The sequence below is a fragment of the Mugil cephalus genome, chromosome 6, assembly GCF_022458985.1.
Source record: "Mugil cephalus isolate CIBA_MC_2020 chromosome 6, CIBA_Mcephalus_1.1, whole genome shotgun sequence".
NCBI lineage: Eukaryota > Metazoa > Chordata > Actinopteri > Mugiliformes > Mugilidae > Mugil > Mugil cephalus.
Window position 1 is genome coordinate 5271318 of NC_061775.1, and position 18085 is coordinate 5289402.

At 42.0% G+C, this 18085-nt stretch overlaps 1 protein-coding gene across 1 annotated transcript in view; it reads right to left on the reverse strand.

Moving 5' to 3' along the window:
- Window positions 1–5457: 5457 nt before the first annotated feature.
- Window positions 5458–18085, reverse strand: part of trabd2b (TraB domain containing 2B) — a 66832-nt gene continuing 54204 nt past the window's right edge. The window contains exons 5-7 of the mRNA XM_047588125.1: window positions 10423–10519; window positions 7958–8242; window positions 5458–6305 (exon numbers count right to left, since the gene is read on the reverse strand). Of these exons, the coding sequence (XP_047444081.1) occupies window positions 6071–6305; window positions 7958–8242; window positions 10423–10519 (617 nt within the window). The 3' untranslated portion in view covers window positions 5458–6070. The remainder of the gene's footprint in view (window positions 6306–7957; window positions 8243–10422; window positions 10520–18085) is intronic.

The following is an 18085-nucleotide window of genomic DNA, read 5'->3' on the forward strand; positions in this document are numbered from 1 at the left end:
ACCAGTTTTTCCACGGACCCGCGAACCTCTGAGCTGTTTGACCGAGCCAAGTTTAGGTGTTGTGGAGTTTTGCACTCCACACTGGGTGAATTTTAAACCAGGAGAAAAGATCTGCTTCTGTAAAGAAAAGAGCCTAAGTTGGAGCAGCCCAGAGAGCACTTTCTTACGAGGTCTTTTTTTTTTTTTAACACTCCTCCATCCTGTGTTCTCCAGCCGGCAGCGTCTTCTACTGAAAGGGAACAATAGGGTTCTTAATCAGCGGACCTTTCCCCCTCGCCTGTTCCTGGGTCAACTGATGGCCCACACTGCTTTGTAGCAAGTGAACGGCATAAAATATATGTTTATGAAAAGGAGAATTAATCACAGTGGGTATCTTTGGATAAAGTCATATTTGTTTTTTGTACCCTTTCTCCAGCTCTGTCTAGGAGGGCTTTCATGTGGCTGTAATTACCATATTTCATTAGCGTGTGGAGTGTCACCGCTGGAGCATCAAAGCGGTTGGCTCTTCGTATGTGCGGCAACCACTGCCAGGGAAGTACACAACTATCTGTTTTTTTCCCAGAATAAATTCGCCCTCGCCTGTTTTTGAGTGCACTCTCTCCCTCAAGCTGCTGTCGATATCAAAGAGAACCCATTCCGCATGTGAAGTGCCCCTTGTGCAGAATAATAAAGCAGTGCATCATGGCAAAAAACTGTGAAACACAACACTCTCACCACCATCCTTCAGTGCACACACAGGGGCGCGCATGCAGCATATACGTGGACACACAAATACACGCGGTATTCCTCTCTCCTTTGTAGCTACTTTCCTCTCCTTGGTACACATTCACTCCTTCTACCTCTGCACTCGAAAACAAACTATTTTGTCTGACTGTGTGTTGCAATACGGAAGAGCAGTGCAACCTCTCTGTTTACTATTCCCAGAAAGTGCAGATTTCTTTACAGCGCAATATGCATTCGCTGCATAGATTTACACGCACACTTGCCAGTTCATTAGGTACACGAGTCAAAACAAATGCTTTGTAGTATAATAGTCCTGCACACAAACACAAATCTTAACTTTTCAGGTTCTCTTCAGGGGTTTCTTGGAGACTGCGTTCATTGCCACTTGTGTATCTAAAGTTTTGTCAGGTGAGTGGGTATATTGATGTTATAAAATAATCCAATAGATTATCGTTTTGGTGGTTTACACCTCTGTGCTGTGGACCTTCAGTATCTAATTAATAAACAGATAAAAAAAAAAAACTATGTTGTAGTAGATTATACATTTCTTTATCACAAACACAGTGTTTACTGTATTGTATCATTTGCTGTCAAACTAGTGAAGCGGTTTAGGCTTTAAACAGGCCAGGTTAAGGTTAAGTTGAGTCTAAAATTATTCAGAATAAACAACACAGACAGTCTTGAAGGCATTTAAAAAAGAACACAACCTGTGTATTTTTAGTGCTATAAATTAATTTTTACTATGGCCTTGCAGACTGTAGCAGTCACTACAGTCATAACTAAAAATAATCTATGTATTCTTTAATTCCCACATTGAACGTAATCTTTATGCTGAAACTATAACGTGGCCACTTTTGACACGAGCGTACACCTTCACCAGATGCTGTCTCGCCTTCCAGACTTGCACCTGACCTGTGTTAAGGCACTACAAGGCCACAGGGCTCAATATTACGGCTCAAAGCCGCGCATCTTCAAGGGGCCTCGGACAATGGGAGGGAATAATGTCTCAACCAGCACAAACACGGATGAGCTGCGAGTTAGCCGAGCGCCTCCAAACAGCGCCGCTTTGACTCTGCTATCAGGCAGGATTATCTAGAGGGAGAGGAGCTATCTGCCCTCGGGCTAAACACACTTTTGTTTTCCCAAAGCTTTATGGCTGCCCTCGGCTAAACAGAGAATCAAAGCGCTCTGTGAAACACGGGCTGAGACTCACCACACAGGACATGGTTAGAACTCATAATTACAGATCTAGTGACAAAAAGCATTTTACAAACATCCCTCAGCAGCAACGTCACAGATGTGTTGCTGCAGTACACAAGATTAACTTGGAGACAGAGCTGTGAATGTGAAAGTCATCCGTTGTCTCGACTGTGTGAACAGACTCCTCTGGGTGTTATTGCTGCGATCAGTATGTGAGATGCAGCTCAACAATAAAAGCAACATGCACTTGAAATGCTCTTAACTGCTCCAGCTACCTGAGATCGATGTTCTCCTTTGGCTCCGGTGACTTTCACTTTCTATTAGCTATTGATCAAAGTTAAAGTTATGGCACTTGTGTCTTTCACTATATATCTTTTTTTTCTTCCAGTAATTTACGTAAAAGTATGTCCACAGCCTTGGACAGGAGTCAACAAATACTGTCTTATTCCTTTCTTCCTGTCTTTCAGTGAGTTGCGAGCTGTCAATGAGCACCTGAACATCCTCGCGGGGCTTACGCGACAGTTTGATTCTTAATCCTTTTACCAGAGGTGATTTTTAACAACTTCCCGGTCTCCTTTGAGTCAAGTCAATGGGTCTGAAGCCTGATCCACTGCAGGCCCACTAAGCCTTAACCTTGGAGGCCCCCACCACCACCTCCCTGAGAGGCCCAGGCCAACGGGGAAGGAGATGGGGTGGAGGGGAGGAGGGAGAGGGTGGACCAGGGGGTGCCTGAGGTGTGTGGAGAAACCAAGGACCTGCCAAATTATATGCTTTAACATGACCGGCAAATCCACCACGGTTAAACAAACTTAACCTTCATTTGTGAAACGGTGCAAATCAAAGGGCAAAAAACGACTTGTGCAAGTAATTACCACCGGGGGAGAGCAACAGGGCGAAGGAAGGATGGAAGAGAGGAGGGGAGGGAGGCAGCGGCTGTGGTGGTGGGGGCAGGGTGCTCGGTCTCAGGGACAGCGAGGCGTTAACAGGTTGAATGGAAGGAAATGGGAATCATTTAAGGTGAGGGGCATTTTTAATGAGTTTGCTCAGAAATTGATTTTCCACTGTAATCTTTTATTTATATGCGGCTGGCGGCGCGTCCCCGGCAGAGAGAGGGTCAGCCCTCAGAGCACCCTGTCAAGGCCCCCACTCCCTCAAACAACACCCCAAAGCCCAGGGAAAATGGTATTCTAGCTAAGGCAAATATTGTCCTGTCTTGGCTTAAGGGGCGAAAAAGCTGTTTGTTCTAAAAAACTTGCTCTGCTCTGGTTTGGTGAGAAGGGAGGACTCAACTGAAAGAAATTAAAATTGAAACAAGTGTTTTCTGTAATTATTAATTCTCCTCAATTAATATGTATCAACAGCATTTAATTAATTAGTAACCGCTACCAGTTTAAATTTAAGGTATATTCTAGACATAAATTAAATCTACTTGTTTTGTTGTATTTGCAGTTGATTTGATCACATTAGTAAATGAATTAAAAACAAATTAAAACAGTTTAATCTTCTTTATTAGGTTAACAATATGTATTGCCCGTAGGAAACATAAATAATAATAATAAAAAAATTAAAATATTATTAAGAATCAGGTAAAACAACTATTATTTTGAAAGTGCTCAGTTATGTAAAATCTTTGGAAGAAAATAGAATTTATATTTAAAATGTTTTACATCATTTAAATTGTCCCACTAAAGCAGAGGGTGTAACAACATGAATTAAATTGAAGAGAGGGATGTGATAAAAACTTTTCAACTTTTCCACTTCTATAATTTTTATAGATGAATCTAGAAATTCTACAATATTTATAAATATGTTTTTGAGTATATAAATTATTTCTAACCTTGAATTACAGTAATGTGTACATGCACCATTTTTATCATCTTAAAATGCACAGCCCGACTATTTATTCTAAATAATTGGTTGGCATGGGTCTGTATGGACATTTTAAAGACATATGTCGTTTCAGAAAGCGGTGCTCATGTGCCTCTGTGCATGTCTTTACTGTCAGGCTGGTTATGCGGCCTTTAATCTGCTTTTCATCTGAGCTGCTTTGTGCAGCGTGTTGCTGAATTGCTGTGTAACTCTAGTGCCGCTTAGTGGTAGAAGCGCTAACTGCAGCAGTACAAGGCTGTCCTGAGCTACGTGAAACAGCATCGAGGCGCTTACATTTTAATCCAGTGAGTACATAGAGAGGATTTTATAATATTATTTTTTATATATATAATAATTCGTCTTCAAAGTGACCGACTCCTCCTGTACAACCAGAATATTCTGCTTTTTGCCACTCAGCCTGAGCACTGCTTGAGGGGTGAAGTGGGTGAAGTGGCACAAAGACAGTGAGCACACTTAATAAAACAGTGGAGAGCTTTCATCTTTCACTTTTCTTGCCTATATTCTCCTCATAACACTGAAGTTGCAATTGTCAGTGTGGCGGATGTGTAATTCTTCAGTATACTGCCTTTGTGTCACATTTTTTTGTATTTTTTAACTATTTCACACGGATCTCAACAGAATCCAACCAAATCATCTTGTAATGTAGGTCCGCTGAGCAAGATCGCAGCTGGAACTGTGATCACCACATTGTGATATCATGAAATTTAATGTAATTATCCATTATAATCCACTAAGTGGTCTGCTCGTGACCGCCCTCTTTCAGCAGTGTGAACACACAAGTTGTCGTGGCCACACTGACGGACTGCCAAAAGTCTAGTTTTGCTTTGTTCATTCAGAAAAATCACACAGTGGCCTTTATATACGATCATCAGAAAAGACTACAATACCAGAAGTGTTCAGTAGAGAGAGACTTTTTGTCTCTTTCACCCTTGAAGCAGAACTGTGAATCACCGGTGGTCTCTTGAGATGTACTGCATGTGGAGACACATTTTAAGGCTATGAGAACATGTGTAACTCAGAGACGATCACTTTTGATCTGATCACTCAGGAAGAATGTTAGTCACAGGCCTGAACAGGGCCTGAGTTATTTCATTGTGAGCATTCAGCCTGGTAATTATGTAACGTGTAAAACATAACATGAACTGACTAATATTGTTCTTGAGCAGGAATATCATTTTGCCTTCTCAACTTTCGTTTCTCTCTATAGTTGAGTGACTGTAATTTATTTGTTTTACTCTGCGGCATTGCCCGTTTGTTCATTCAGAGATAACTGTGAGTTGCTGAATAAATCCACCCATGAGCCGCACACTTATGGTGAGTGATTTCTGCTTTGGCCAGGAGGTGGCAGACTGAGATCACCAGTTGCACAGGTTTCATCGTCAACACTAAAATAGTCAATAAACTCTTTTTTTTCTTCTTCTTTTTTTTTGCTGTTACTAAAAGCAGTATTTTTTTTTTTTAAAAAAATCAAAAACATCCCTTCATAGAAAGCAAACAGGCAGTTGTCATCTCTTTTACTCTGTCTCCTTTATTGTGTCTAAAACTCCCTTTACGAGGCTGTTATGAATTTATTCAGGACTGTCTGGCCACGAACTTCAGTCTAAATGATTTATTCACTGGAAAGAAAAAACTCACATCATTCGCTTTTAAAGTTCATTTTTTCTTTAATCTTCAGAAAGCAAGAAAATATACTCTTTTCTTCCAGAAATAATAAATATACAATATTTCTTTATGAACAAAATGCACAATTTACAAAGTGGCAACTGCGTGCTCTCTCCTCATACACAGTCCTGTATGCCTTCAACTCATTTATCACTGAGTTATGATTAGTATGTTCTATTCTCATTATTAAGGTCAGTCTTATTTTCCTATACAGTATTAAGGTTTTCATTAGGTAGAAGAGTCCAACTCTTCAAAATTACAATTCTTCTCCACCTACGTGTTTGTTATTCTATCTTAATACTTTCATGAGGTTCAGACTCCGACACAGTCTTGGCTAGAAGCTTATTTCTGACATTGTGAAACTTGAGTTTTTAAAGCGTTCCGGCCAGCTGTCCCTGATCCCTCCATGTGGTGGAGGCTGACAGCAGGACTGTCCCTCCTGAGGACGTCTTGTCCTGACTGAAATGTTCCTCCGCTTCTCGGCTGCGTGTGCTGATGGTCATTGCTGGTTTGTTTTTTATCAGGTACTTTCCACCGCTCTGGTATGGATGCAGTGGTCTTAAGTGTTTGTCTGTGAGATAACGCTGTCTAACGGTCAGGAGGTGAACAGGACATGTGACAAAAGCCAGGCTAAGATACAAGACAGTGTGAGCGCGCTGTGGACTAAAGCTGGCTGGGCTGATGTCGGGCTCAGCGGAGTGGAGGAAGGAGAGCTGGGGCGCTGCGCTGTCGCGTGGATATCCAGCCGCCTGCGCTGCTCTTGGTGGGTCAGTGGAGGCTCCACTGTCACGTAGCTGTTGATTATCCTGACATTCGGTGGTGGGGTGGTGCTGGAAGAAGGAGAACGCAACAAGTGAGTTTGGAGAAAACGTTTCACACTTTGGGAAATCCTCCCATTTTCTTTTTATTTCATTATATTAACATGATCAATACCATTCAGATACATAGTGTAAGCAGATAGAGCCTGCCAGGGACATAAGGAGCGAGCACAGATAATGGGCATGAATTATTATTTTTTTATGTTTATTTTTTTTATTTAAATGCTGCTTTAATCCATGTGAGCTACAATATTTTTAATGATTGTGATGACTTTTTTTTGTTCCCAGCCCTAGCATATCCAGTCCATTTTCAGCAATGCATTTCATTTCACTCGGGAACATGTGTGATTCATTGCAGGCCGGCAGCGTGCCTTAAATGTAATCGACTACATAAAAATGTCAGTTTCCTTGGAATACGTCCACATGTTTATGTTAATTCCCAATCATGCCGTCTAAACGACACTTTATCCAAACAGCCCTTTTGATCGTCAAATATGTGTAGAGACCCAATAAAATATATCCAACCGTAACAATTAAATGGTCTACCACAGCAGCAAAATCACTATGAATAACAGTTTCAAAGAAAAAAATGGGTCTGGGGCTCTCTGACATGAAAAGTGTAAGGACTCCCTAACCTTACTGCAGTGTCTCATGGTTAGTATGATAATGACACTTTTCCAGTGCATTCGCAAGTTGTAAACAGCTAGTTAAGGCAACAACATAGATACACAATCAAATATTTTAAAACTAAAAAATGCTGCTGCATTTCCAATGAAAATGGCTCTAGATTGAGATTAAATCACATGGAACACTAAGTCAGAGGTCTTCAGCGTTTTTCAGGCCAAACTCATGGATTAAGTTGGACCCCCTACCTACTATATGTGTTCTATATTAAACTAGTGCTATTTATAAATATACATTATTATTTGCATTCAATAGAAAACTATTCAAATAATACACAAGTTCAAATTTTTTATTTAAATCAAATCCCCGCCCCTATTGCTACTGAGCCAATCACAGTGCTGCATATTACTGTACAGGCCGATTCTGCCAGGTCCCACTAATGACAAAACATTAAGATATGTTTAAAATTAAAACTGTCGATATTATGTGTGTGTGTGTGTTTGTGTGTGCGTATATATATATGTTCTTGAAAGTTTCAATTTTTTTAAATGTAACTAAATACCAACATACTAAAATGTGTTGGATTTTTGTCAATGTGTATTTAAAGAAAATTAAATTTGTGGGGCAAAACTGTGGGGAAAATATTAAAAAAATCTAAAAAAAATGTCTAATCAACCAAAGATTTGGCGACCCCCCTGCAGTACCTCCCCTGGTGAAGAATTATGCACTAAGTAATGACAGACGATAGTAAACAGCACCTTTAGTAATTATCTACACTCCATAAAACATTTCAGTGGTATCATTAGGTAAAACTCTCTCTTATGTGTAAATGTGGCATCATGAGGAAATGTCTGAATGAAGGGTGGAAAGTTTATTTGAAGCGCTGTTATTTATCTGTTATTTAGGGGTAAGTTGACCAAATGATGAAATCTACTACTGAGAAAATCATAAACAGATGAACATATTGTTTATTCATTTGTTGCTTTATAAAGCTGATAAAGTTGTCAACCGCCGTAAACTGATGGTAACAGAGATCTCACCTATCCCCGATGCGAACCCACAGGTCACTGAATAGTCGGGGTCTCCCGTTGCCGCGGTGAGCCTTGCGAGGCCGTTTGTGTCGTCCAAATTCCTCCAGCTGGCTCAGACTGTCGGGGAGCAGCATGTGAGGCAGGTCCTCGTCTCCGAGGCCCAGAAAGTCGTCCGGGTCCTCCAGCTCCAGCTCCGTCTCCAGGCTAGTCGGCCAGCCGGTGGGAGACGGTGTGCTGGTGTCAGTGCTCTCCTCGCTGCTCTCTGCTGCAGGTGTCTCCCGATCCGCTTTGCTCCTAGAGTGGTGAAGACAGGACGGAGGAGTCTGTGAAACTTCATGTTTCACTATATAAATTGCAGTTTTATTCACTGAAACATTTCACTTAAACTTTTTACTTGTACGTGACATGAGAAACCGGCTTTATTTGTGTTTCTGTACACTTTTCCAAGTATTCCAGCTCGCTGCCAGCAAATGTTATTGTTTGTGGTTTCTGACCACTCCGTTGCTTTCCACTTATAAGCTCTGACTTCAATCAAGGACACGAACACCACAAGGGATGCCTTGCCCCTATTAACGAGGTCCTGAGTGGCTGGAATACCCAGCGAGCAACATTAGAGGAAGCTGTAACTCTTGCGGCCATACTTTGTGCATCAAAAATTGACGTCGGACCAAAGGAGACCACCCAGAATCTCTGGCCTCTCCTTAAAAACTTTAGCCATGCCTCTTCCACACATTACTCATACTTTCTCCTTCCTTGTTCCTTTCCTGTCAATGTGGCTGCATGTGATTTTAAAGATAGGACATCTAGAACATGTTATGCACGTCATCTAAGGGATGAGGAGGGAAGAAAAACACATCAGCGGGATTTATGTAGCAGCCCCAGCTTAGTAATGCTGGTGTCAAACATTAATATGAGACACTGTTCATGTAATGGATGATATGATAAATCTTGATCGACCAGAACTCATGCATAATTAGTTTTGTCTTTCCAGTCAGTTTAAACCTGATGGTCTGCGTTTCTGCTTCGCCCCTCATCCAAGTCCTTAGAGCTTGGTCAGTGTGATAATAGCTCCAGGCCTGCGGTCAAGCTACTGTGGAGCCAAACCTAGCTCTGGTCTGCTCTGTCTGTCAGTCATACTGTGTAATCACTCTCTAAGACATTTGGAGAGTGGCTTAGAAACAGTCCAGGTCTCCAGCTAACAGCTTTCATAAACACCTCAAACTCAACCATCCTGTGGTGTTTTTCCTCTTCCGTCACATCACCATGCGCCGCGGCGCTGCGAGTGCTTGCATGCACGTGCATGGTTGTGTGTGAGTGAGTGCGGCATACACAAAGTGTGTCGTGACCACAGTCAGTCCACTTGTCAGCTTTTAAACCATGAACCACCGGCCGAAGGTCACAACTGTGCAAACAGGGTGGAGGGAGCAGCTGTAATTTGCAGTGAGAAGTTAGTAAAAAAGCTCCAGCTGGGTGGACGGGGATGTTTTTACTGTTTCGAAAAGATTCTTTTTTAGTGCGCCTTGTTTTTCCACTTTCACTCGAATTCAAGTGGCTGTTGTTATTATTTTATGGGCCCATGGATTAAGCCCTTAGGTGAGTGGGGAGCTCACCTGTGCCAAGGAGTGGGGGCGCGCACACAGATAATACGAGGGGTTGTCCAAGGAACACTGCGAAGCCAGCACCAAATCTCTGTGTGAGTCGACTGACGTGTGTGAGTTTAAACGAGTGCAAACCCCCGGCCTTTGCTCCTTGGCATTGTGCATCACCTCATGTGTATGAATATGAGTTTGTGTGTTGTGGTGAGAGCAGGCAGAACCTGGCAGCTCACATTTGGCAGCCACGGGAGAGAGGAAGGTGAGGGAAGGAGGGAGCAAGAGAGAAAAGTGAGGGAGTTGATGAGGTATCAAAGGATTCCTGCATAGCTGAACTTTATTTGTTACAGAACACGAATTGGCCCGTATCTGCAATGCACTTCAACAAATTCACTGAGGTTAAATTCCTAAACTCTGGAGAGAATTAGACGGATGTGGACTGGCTAAGTTGTGAGGGGGGTGGGCAGCACAGATACAGATACATATCCACATGCTTGCCAAAAACTATGAGTGCACAAATACTCTGAATCACGGTCCAGTATCATATCATCGGCGTGATGCTAAAACATAACTCCCTGTCTTTTCTCGTTCATTATCATGTCAGGTTAGCAGATTCTCATGGTTTAGTGTTTAAATGTAATCCATGACTGATTACTTGCACAAGACGGGAGTCAGCCAATACTCAGGCTCCAAAATAAAACAATATATATCACTGTCACCAACTTAGTCCCTGACGGAAAACATTTAGATCCTCTAAGTTAGCCGTTTTCAGAAACCATTTTTTTTTTTTTTTTTTTTTTCCTATTTCTTTGTAACCACAGTGCTTTAATGAAATTACACGCTTTGTCATCCGTCACAGTGCACTCTTTCCTGCTTACTCACTCGGTGACTGGCTCTTGATGGTCAGAGGGCATGTGGATGATCTCGTAGCCGTCCTGCTTCAGAATGTCCAGCACACTGTGGTTCCCCAGAAAGTGTCCTAATGGATGACAAAGAAATCAAAGGTCATGACAGATTTTAGGGAAGTGAGAGAATAAAAACAAGTCTCTTGCTGACCATGGATTTTGTCCATGACTCAACTATTCAGGGAAATTTGGTTTATATGTTCTTCTCTGAACAAAATCTCCACACATTTTCGCAATGCTGCGTCAGTCAGTCTACTCTTTAGTTCAGGCTTAAATATTTAAACAGCTATTGGATGGACTACCATAAAGTGTTATACAGACTTTTACCTGTGCACAGAAATCCTTCATATCAGATCTGTTGAACTGTTTAAATTGGTTTAACGGAAGTGCTGTCAAAGACACGGTGTCAGAACTTCCTCACGGATACCAAACAAAACTAACTATTGAACCTCACAGGACATACTGTGCATAGTTGATTCTTACATTGTTTTGAGCATCATTATGTGGCCAACCCCGCTTTGTCATATTGGGATAAGGGCTCCAGTTGGGTCAAATGAGTACAGCTTGACTCCTGTGCTATGTTGGTTCTCCTGTGTTGTTGTTTGCTGGCATATCCATGGGCGTTTATCCACATCAAGCACGCTAACTTCAGTTCAGTTGATTCAGGAGTATGGACTCTGGAGGACTGCAGGGCACAGGTCAGGGCTCAAACAGCAATTTGCCTGATAATGCCTTCAAAATACTTCCTTAGATATCTGGCACAGGTTATCTCCCGATTCCCCTTGTCGATTCTTTTCCTGTCGAATCTTTACGTCCTAATCCAGATGGTGGCGGTAATGCACCTAAAAGTTGTTTGTCAACCACCATTAAGCGAAAGAAGAAGGAAGACGAGGCGGCAAGGAAGATGTGACTGAAAAGATCGAAAGTATGCCTTCACTTCACTCAAAGGGACTGTGAAGTGAAGCATTTGTCGATGACACAATTAAATGTTAAATACCGAAAGTGCCATGTGTTCGACAATTTCTGGTTCTGGTTTCTGGGTTCAAGTCTGAGTGGAGTAGTGCTAGTGAGGATCTAGTTTTCTTACACAAGCTCTTATCTCTTGTTTAGAAAGTCAATAAGATTACTGTAGTTTACATGAAACCACAAATACCTACTTTGCTAAACCAAAAATTCCCTAGTACTTGGTCAACAATTAATGGCGTTTTACAAGAACACAGGTGAAGACAAGAGGGCATACGGATGAACACCCCATGTCACAAGCAGCAAAGGCACAGCCTTAATTTGCGATGGGTCATGGCACACAGCAGCTCATTTGCATTTAAAGCTACAGAGACTGAAACCGTCCAGTTGGAACAGTTCTAAAACCAGGGTCACACAACCATAGGGGGAATGAACAATGAGCACAATATTTTGAGATGAAATTGTAAATGCACACTCTGGTGCCACATGAGAATGAGTTTGAATTGCTGTAATAAGCAATATAACAAGCAACCTTTAATAATTTAATGCGCCAAAAGTGACCAACATTGATACACATCCATCGAACACTGAAGATTGATACAGATGACCACAAAGAGGACGTGTTCCCTGCAAGGCATTGCGAACTTTATAGACGGCAAACTTTATAGATGGTAATGACAGTACCATTGAAGTACCAAGTGTAGAATCTGGGAGATACGAAAGACAGTTTGAAAGCATTCTTACTCTTTCTCTATTGAACTCACTTGTTGCTTCGTGATGATCCCATATTTTTGGCACTCAACCTCCTGCCTCACCTCCACCCCTCTCTGACTTTCCATCAACCTGTATATGATTCCTTCTGTCTAACATCAAACAGTCGGGCCCCATCCTGATGAAAGCTTCTTTTTTTTCCAATTTCTTCCATCATCTGATAATCCTGCGTCTCACTCAACCCAGCAATAAGCAAATAATGTAGCCTGACATCACCCTCACTAACACACTCGCCCTAAAAGAGGAATTCAAATTTGTGCTCACACATATGCGCATACCTGGGCACGCGCAGGAATTCGCACACTCACACACCTCAGCCCTCTGCCGTGGCTTATTAACAGGACGTTGACAATATTCGAGCCTCTCGCTTGCTTTCCGTCGGAGCCTTGTCCTCCCACTCTGCTCCTCGCCCCCCTGCCAATTTTATCATTACAAGGTTCCTGATCATTCCTGAAAGTCAAAGAAAGAGGCACGCGGTGTTACACTTTCTTGGCAGCCGAGTTCAAAGGCAGCACCAGGATGGGCCGCCGAGTGAGAGGAGGCTTCTAACAACAGTGTCGGCAAGATCAGATGGGATTGCACAGAGGGCTGAGTGTGAGGCTTTGTCTGGGTGAATCTGGGCGTAAGTATTTATCTGTGCACTCTTCTTTTGTTATATTTATACAGACTAATTATCTGTAAGAGGCAAGAAGTGAGGGCATTTTTAAGTTCTTGTTAATTCTAAAATAATTCTCCCAGTCTTACTTAAGATGGTAGGACCAGAGTTACATATGATCTGGACCTACAATAAATCACCAGCAGAAAAGTTCAAATTGGAGCATTTTAGCTCAATCGAAGAGAATAATAAAAAACTGTGTTGACTTTATGTATGGCATCACCACTCCGTGGGTGAGTGTACCACTTTTAAATAAATATGTCATCAACTGCCACAAGACAGAAGATAGATGCTGCTGATTTGGACGAACTTTTCCCCCAACCCTATCAAAAGACTGAACATCTTATTTAAGTGGAAGGCGTCAACAGCTATTACAATTGTATACACATTATTCATTATTCATGGTATCTGGATGATGTAACTTTATAACAGTGGCCAAAGGCCAAAGACGTTTATATTGTCATTTCAACCATATATAGCAGGTGCAGCGAGATGAAAGGATATAAAGTAGTAAGTACAATACAAGGGAGTTAGCATAAGGTTTGCCTGTGTGTTATGCAGACAATACAAAACAGTGCAAACAGTGGTGATCCCTTCTAGCACCACTAAGCTTTACATTTGAGATTCTTAGGAAAACATCTTTTGGATGAATTGACATGAAATGTCCCTCGCAGCATGTATCGTAATAACCTCTTTATCTAGAGCGAGGATAATATATTTTGTCAGTATGTTTTAGCTTCTAATCCTAAATAAAGTTAAAACATAATTAGAAATTAGAAATATATGCTTCTATTTACAGATTACAGAAAAAGTGCAATTAAATTTAAATAATTGCGACAGAATAACTCCCGTTGTCTCGCCTCTTCTCTGACATTTGTCTCAGTTTTTTTCATCCCCGTCTCCTAACAAGATGTTGAGGCCAGAGGCAGCCGTTTCAGTGACTGCACGCTGACAGATTCAACCTCCCTCATATCTGCGTCAAGCAGCTATTTCATTAATTTCTTGGGGGCCGGGAATAAGAGCACGTCCTGTGTGCTGGCCGGGTGTGAGGTCAAGCTGACTGTTTCATGTTGTTGACTTGATTTCCTCCGCTTTCCCGTCATTCATAACAGACCCAGACAGAGCAGCGTGTGTGTTTGCTTGTTTGATGAGATTGCAGTTTTCCTTCACAGCTGGCAAGCCCCCCCACATGGTGCTTGTTGCCAAGACACACCTGCTCTAAATGTGACATCCTTTAAACATTCAATTTTCCAAGGAGTCTGTTAAGTACATACGCCGTTTTTTTGTTTACGGGATCTTAAATGTGCATCCACTCAATAAACAGCCTACTGTATACACAAACATCCCTGGAAACACTTTTGTATGAGAGTCAAGACTAAAAGAGAAACACACACACATACACACACACAAACAAGCTGTCAGTCTCAGGGTGAAAACCGCCACTTCTTAAAATGTGCTGACTTTCCCGTATGAACTTGGAACTGACACACTGCATAGTTCTCCATGAGTTGGCACAATTTGTCAAACAAACAAATGTTTTTTTTTTTTTTTTTCCTGTGTTCCTCAAATTCTGGTATTTTGGAAAAGGTTTATTTAGAAGCTTTTCATCTGACAATGGTGGCATGTGTATTGTTTGTTTCTGTGTAGGTCTGTGGTTTGTTCCTGTGTGTGTGTGTGAGGGGCCGGGTACAGAAATAATAGCTTGTTCCTTGTAGGTGAATGTGTGCGTGCGAGGCTGAGCTGGAGTGTTTGTTTGTGGAGTATCCAGACAGTAAACCGTGTGGTGCTTCTGAAGCAGAGAGCAATCCCAACAAACAAGCTCCATTAGCCAAGACGTAATAAGAGGTCAGCTGACTCCTAATCGCTCCCCTGCTGCATGTAGCGCTCGTAGGCTGAACGCACAGGTAGCGCACTGTAAAACATGCTGCTACTGCTAAATACAAACCTCTTTAAACCTATACCCAATAAACATCGCTGCTACTGCTCTCTCTGGTGAGATTGTGTAAGAATTTCACTTCAAAACATTAGAAAACCACTTGAAGTTCTATTGAAGTTAGCATGCTAACCATCTAGCCCAGGCCTATCCCATATTGTTGAACCACTTTGTACTTCCAGACACAATAGTTAGACAATGTAGCGGCCAGTCTGAGGAGCGCAGACCCCTGACCTTCTGCTGCACTTCCTCATCCTCAAACACCTGTCCCCCTTCCCCGGCCGCCTAGCGACGCCACGGACCGAAGGCTTGGGCCGTGGGGCTAGGAGGTCACTTATCCAGCAGATTATCATGCAGGTTGGTGGTTGGAGGATTTCCAGGCTGTAGCATTATCTGTTATTGTCGGTAGACATGAACACTCCTTGCTCCAGTGAAAAGGGAGTTGGACTAAGAAACCAAAATATCGCAATTTAAGATCCACATCCAGCCTCTGCATTCAATTAGTGCACTGGTTTGACTTTGAGTATTCTTGGCTTATCGTTAGTTAGTTAGTTAGTAGTTTTATACTTGTTTGTTCATTTTTTGACTTTCACATTAATTTAAGTACCCTGGGAGTCAGTATTAAAACACACATTTGTATATCATAGCACGGCCAATCATGATGAAACTGGCTTCAATATCTCACGTCTATTAAACAGTCTATTAAACTGTTGGGGCCGCTTCTTGGAAAAAATTGTACTACACCTTTTCTGTCAGACAAGTCATCTTGCACTCTGAATGAATTATAGTACACTCTTATTGCATTTACTATTGTATACATTACAATTTTCTACAAAGGTGAACTTTGATAAATAAAATAATGCATTTTTTGTTTTCTTTCGTTACCACCATCTGCACACCATTTGATGATTTGCAGCTGTGAGCAGTTCTTATTTTTCCACGATTAACATTTTTATGGTTATGTTAAGGCACTCCGAGCTCTCGGTTAAGCTCAAGGAACGACCGTGGTCTTGGTTAAATATTGAAAAAGTCCAAAGTGAGTTGAACATGAGACAGGACATGTTTACTTTATTAACATCTAACCAAAACCACAATCCTGCTCCTTAATCAACAGAGGGGTTTATTGCCAAAACGTGCATGGGCACGCCATCCACAGAACGGATGTCCTTACATCTTCATCACTTCCGTCTTAGGAAATAGGATCACTTTGGCAGAAACTGCTTCCTCGGGGTGAGCTTTAGAAAAACAAATTAGGAGTCTACGCGCAAACCGGCAGGAATCAACGGTAGACCCAAATATTGAAGCATTTTAAATTTATAGAGTGACATTTTTGGGAGTATTATTACTTTTTTTTTGGCCGGTGTCAAAATAATACTGCTTATCATTAATATTGGTTTAGAATTTGGACACAAAGTTTCCATCTTCATCTTGACTTTTTTGCACTTTTAATCTGCCAGTGTAACTTACATGTGGCAATGTGGCTTCCAACCGCTATCACATATCACCCAACCCTCAGTTTTTTTCTTGCCAATCTGCCGTCATCACGCAGATGTGCCTCCGATATTTAATCATTTTCTTCCCCAAAAAAGAGAGTGAAGTAGTTTCAAACATGACTTTTTGCAGTGTGCACGCCTCCGCACGGGGTGTTTCCCCTCCCGTGGCTCCCGAGAGCAGAGTTAATGATCCAGTTACTCCTCTGTTTAATAACCTTTCCATGCTGATTTCCACTTACAGTAGTGACTTAATTTACTCCGCTTCCACCTCTGTGCGACTGTGTTTGCTGTAGACACCTCTTCATTCAGACTTATCTCTTTACCTGTCAGGCGTTTCAGACGTAATCACGTTCTTTTAAAGTGTCTCCGCTGGTCGGCTTGACTTCCATGGAATTGACTTCCATCCTTTGTGTTGGTCTTTCTGTGTGTCATTTTTGCCAACCCTTCCTTTTTTTCCCTCTTCATAAAAGTTTGTGTGTGTTGCAAACAGAGTGGTTGCTGCACCCCTCTGGTTACCACTCAAGCGTCACTCCATATGGGCGCCTTTACTCATAGCCAGCCTTAATTGCACACCTCCTCCTATCTCTCTAGTCCTTTCCCCACCTTCAAGATTTGGCATCGTCGAACTTAATTTTGTGACTCCTCTATCTGGATGGCGGTCAAAGTGTAAAGAGAAGTTAGTAAATGGATAGGAAGAGAGAGGAGAATGGAAACAGCAGTCAGGCTTTTGAGGCTCATCCAAGAATGTAGGAAACACACAGGAAGAGAATTATGTTATTTTTTTCAGTTTTTGCACAAACAAATGTGTTTGCAATTACACAGCGTAAACAGTGCATCAACCGATATGCACTGGGGGATACAGAAATTCCCACATGGCTTACAAGCGGACCACCTCATAGGAAAACTGTGCAAACAGAACACAAAGGAGGAGAGGAAAACGAGCGAGAGGAGGGCAGAAATAGATGGATGGAGAGCAGTTTTAGGGGAGATGGAAACGAAAATGGGTGGAGGATAGATGGAGGGGAGAGGGACGGCACTGACATACCCCCTCCACCCAGATGGCATGCACACTCGGTGCCGTTGCTGCATTACGGCCCAAACAAACACAGGCTGTAGCCACCGAGCCATTTAAACAACAGATGAAAGAGAGACGTGAAGAAGAGGAGGAGGGAAAACAGATAGGAAGATGGAGGGTAGAAGCTCGGTGAACAGAGAGAGGAAAAACTAATGTTGACAAGGGTGTGTTCCTCCTCAGATTTGTTTGGAAATACTGCAGCTACGCTCCAGTGTGAGTGCAGACGGAGATGATGGGGGGAAAATTCCCCCTCATCCCCACGTGTTTGTGAACATGTAGGTGTTAAATGGATTCGGGGTAAAAAGTTGCTGGGCCGGACCACCGTGAATAAACCACGCAGCTACGCATTCAGCCTTTACATACGTTCTACAAGTCCCTGAAGTCTACTAGAGTCGAGAACGCTGTTCTTCCAAAAAAAAAACTCTCTTTTTTTTCCTGATGGCGCTGTGAAGCCCTGTCCAAACACCGGCAAAGAATCTCTCACAGTTGTTCGACTGATATTTCATTTTTAGTTTTTTAAATCCTAAATACAACAATACAAATGTAAGGAAAGGGTTAAACAGTCTCCAAGTGTTCGCCCACTAACACAGAAGCTGTAATATTTTTACAGTACTACTACTATAGACTGAACAAGTAGTGGATTCAGCCACGGACATCACCTATTTGTTTGCATGTTTAGAATCAGCCTTCATGGAGGAGTCATTTGTCTTAAGACATTCTAATTAGAAATGCTCCCAATTTTTATAACTT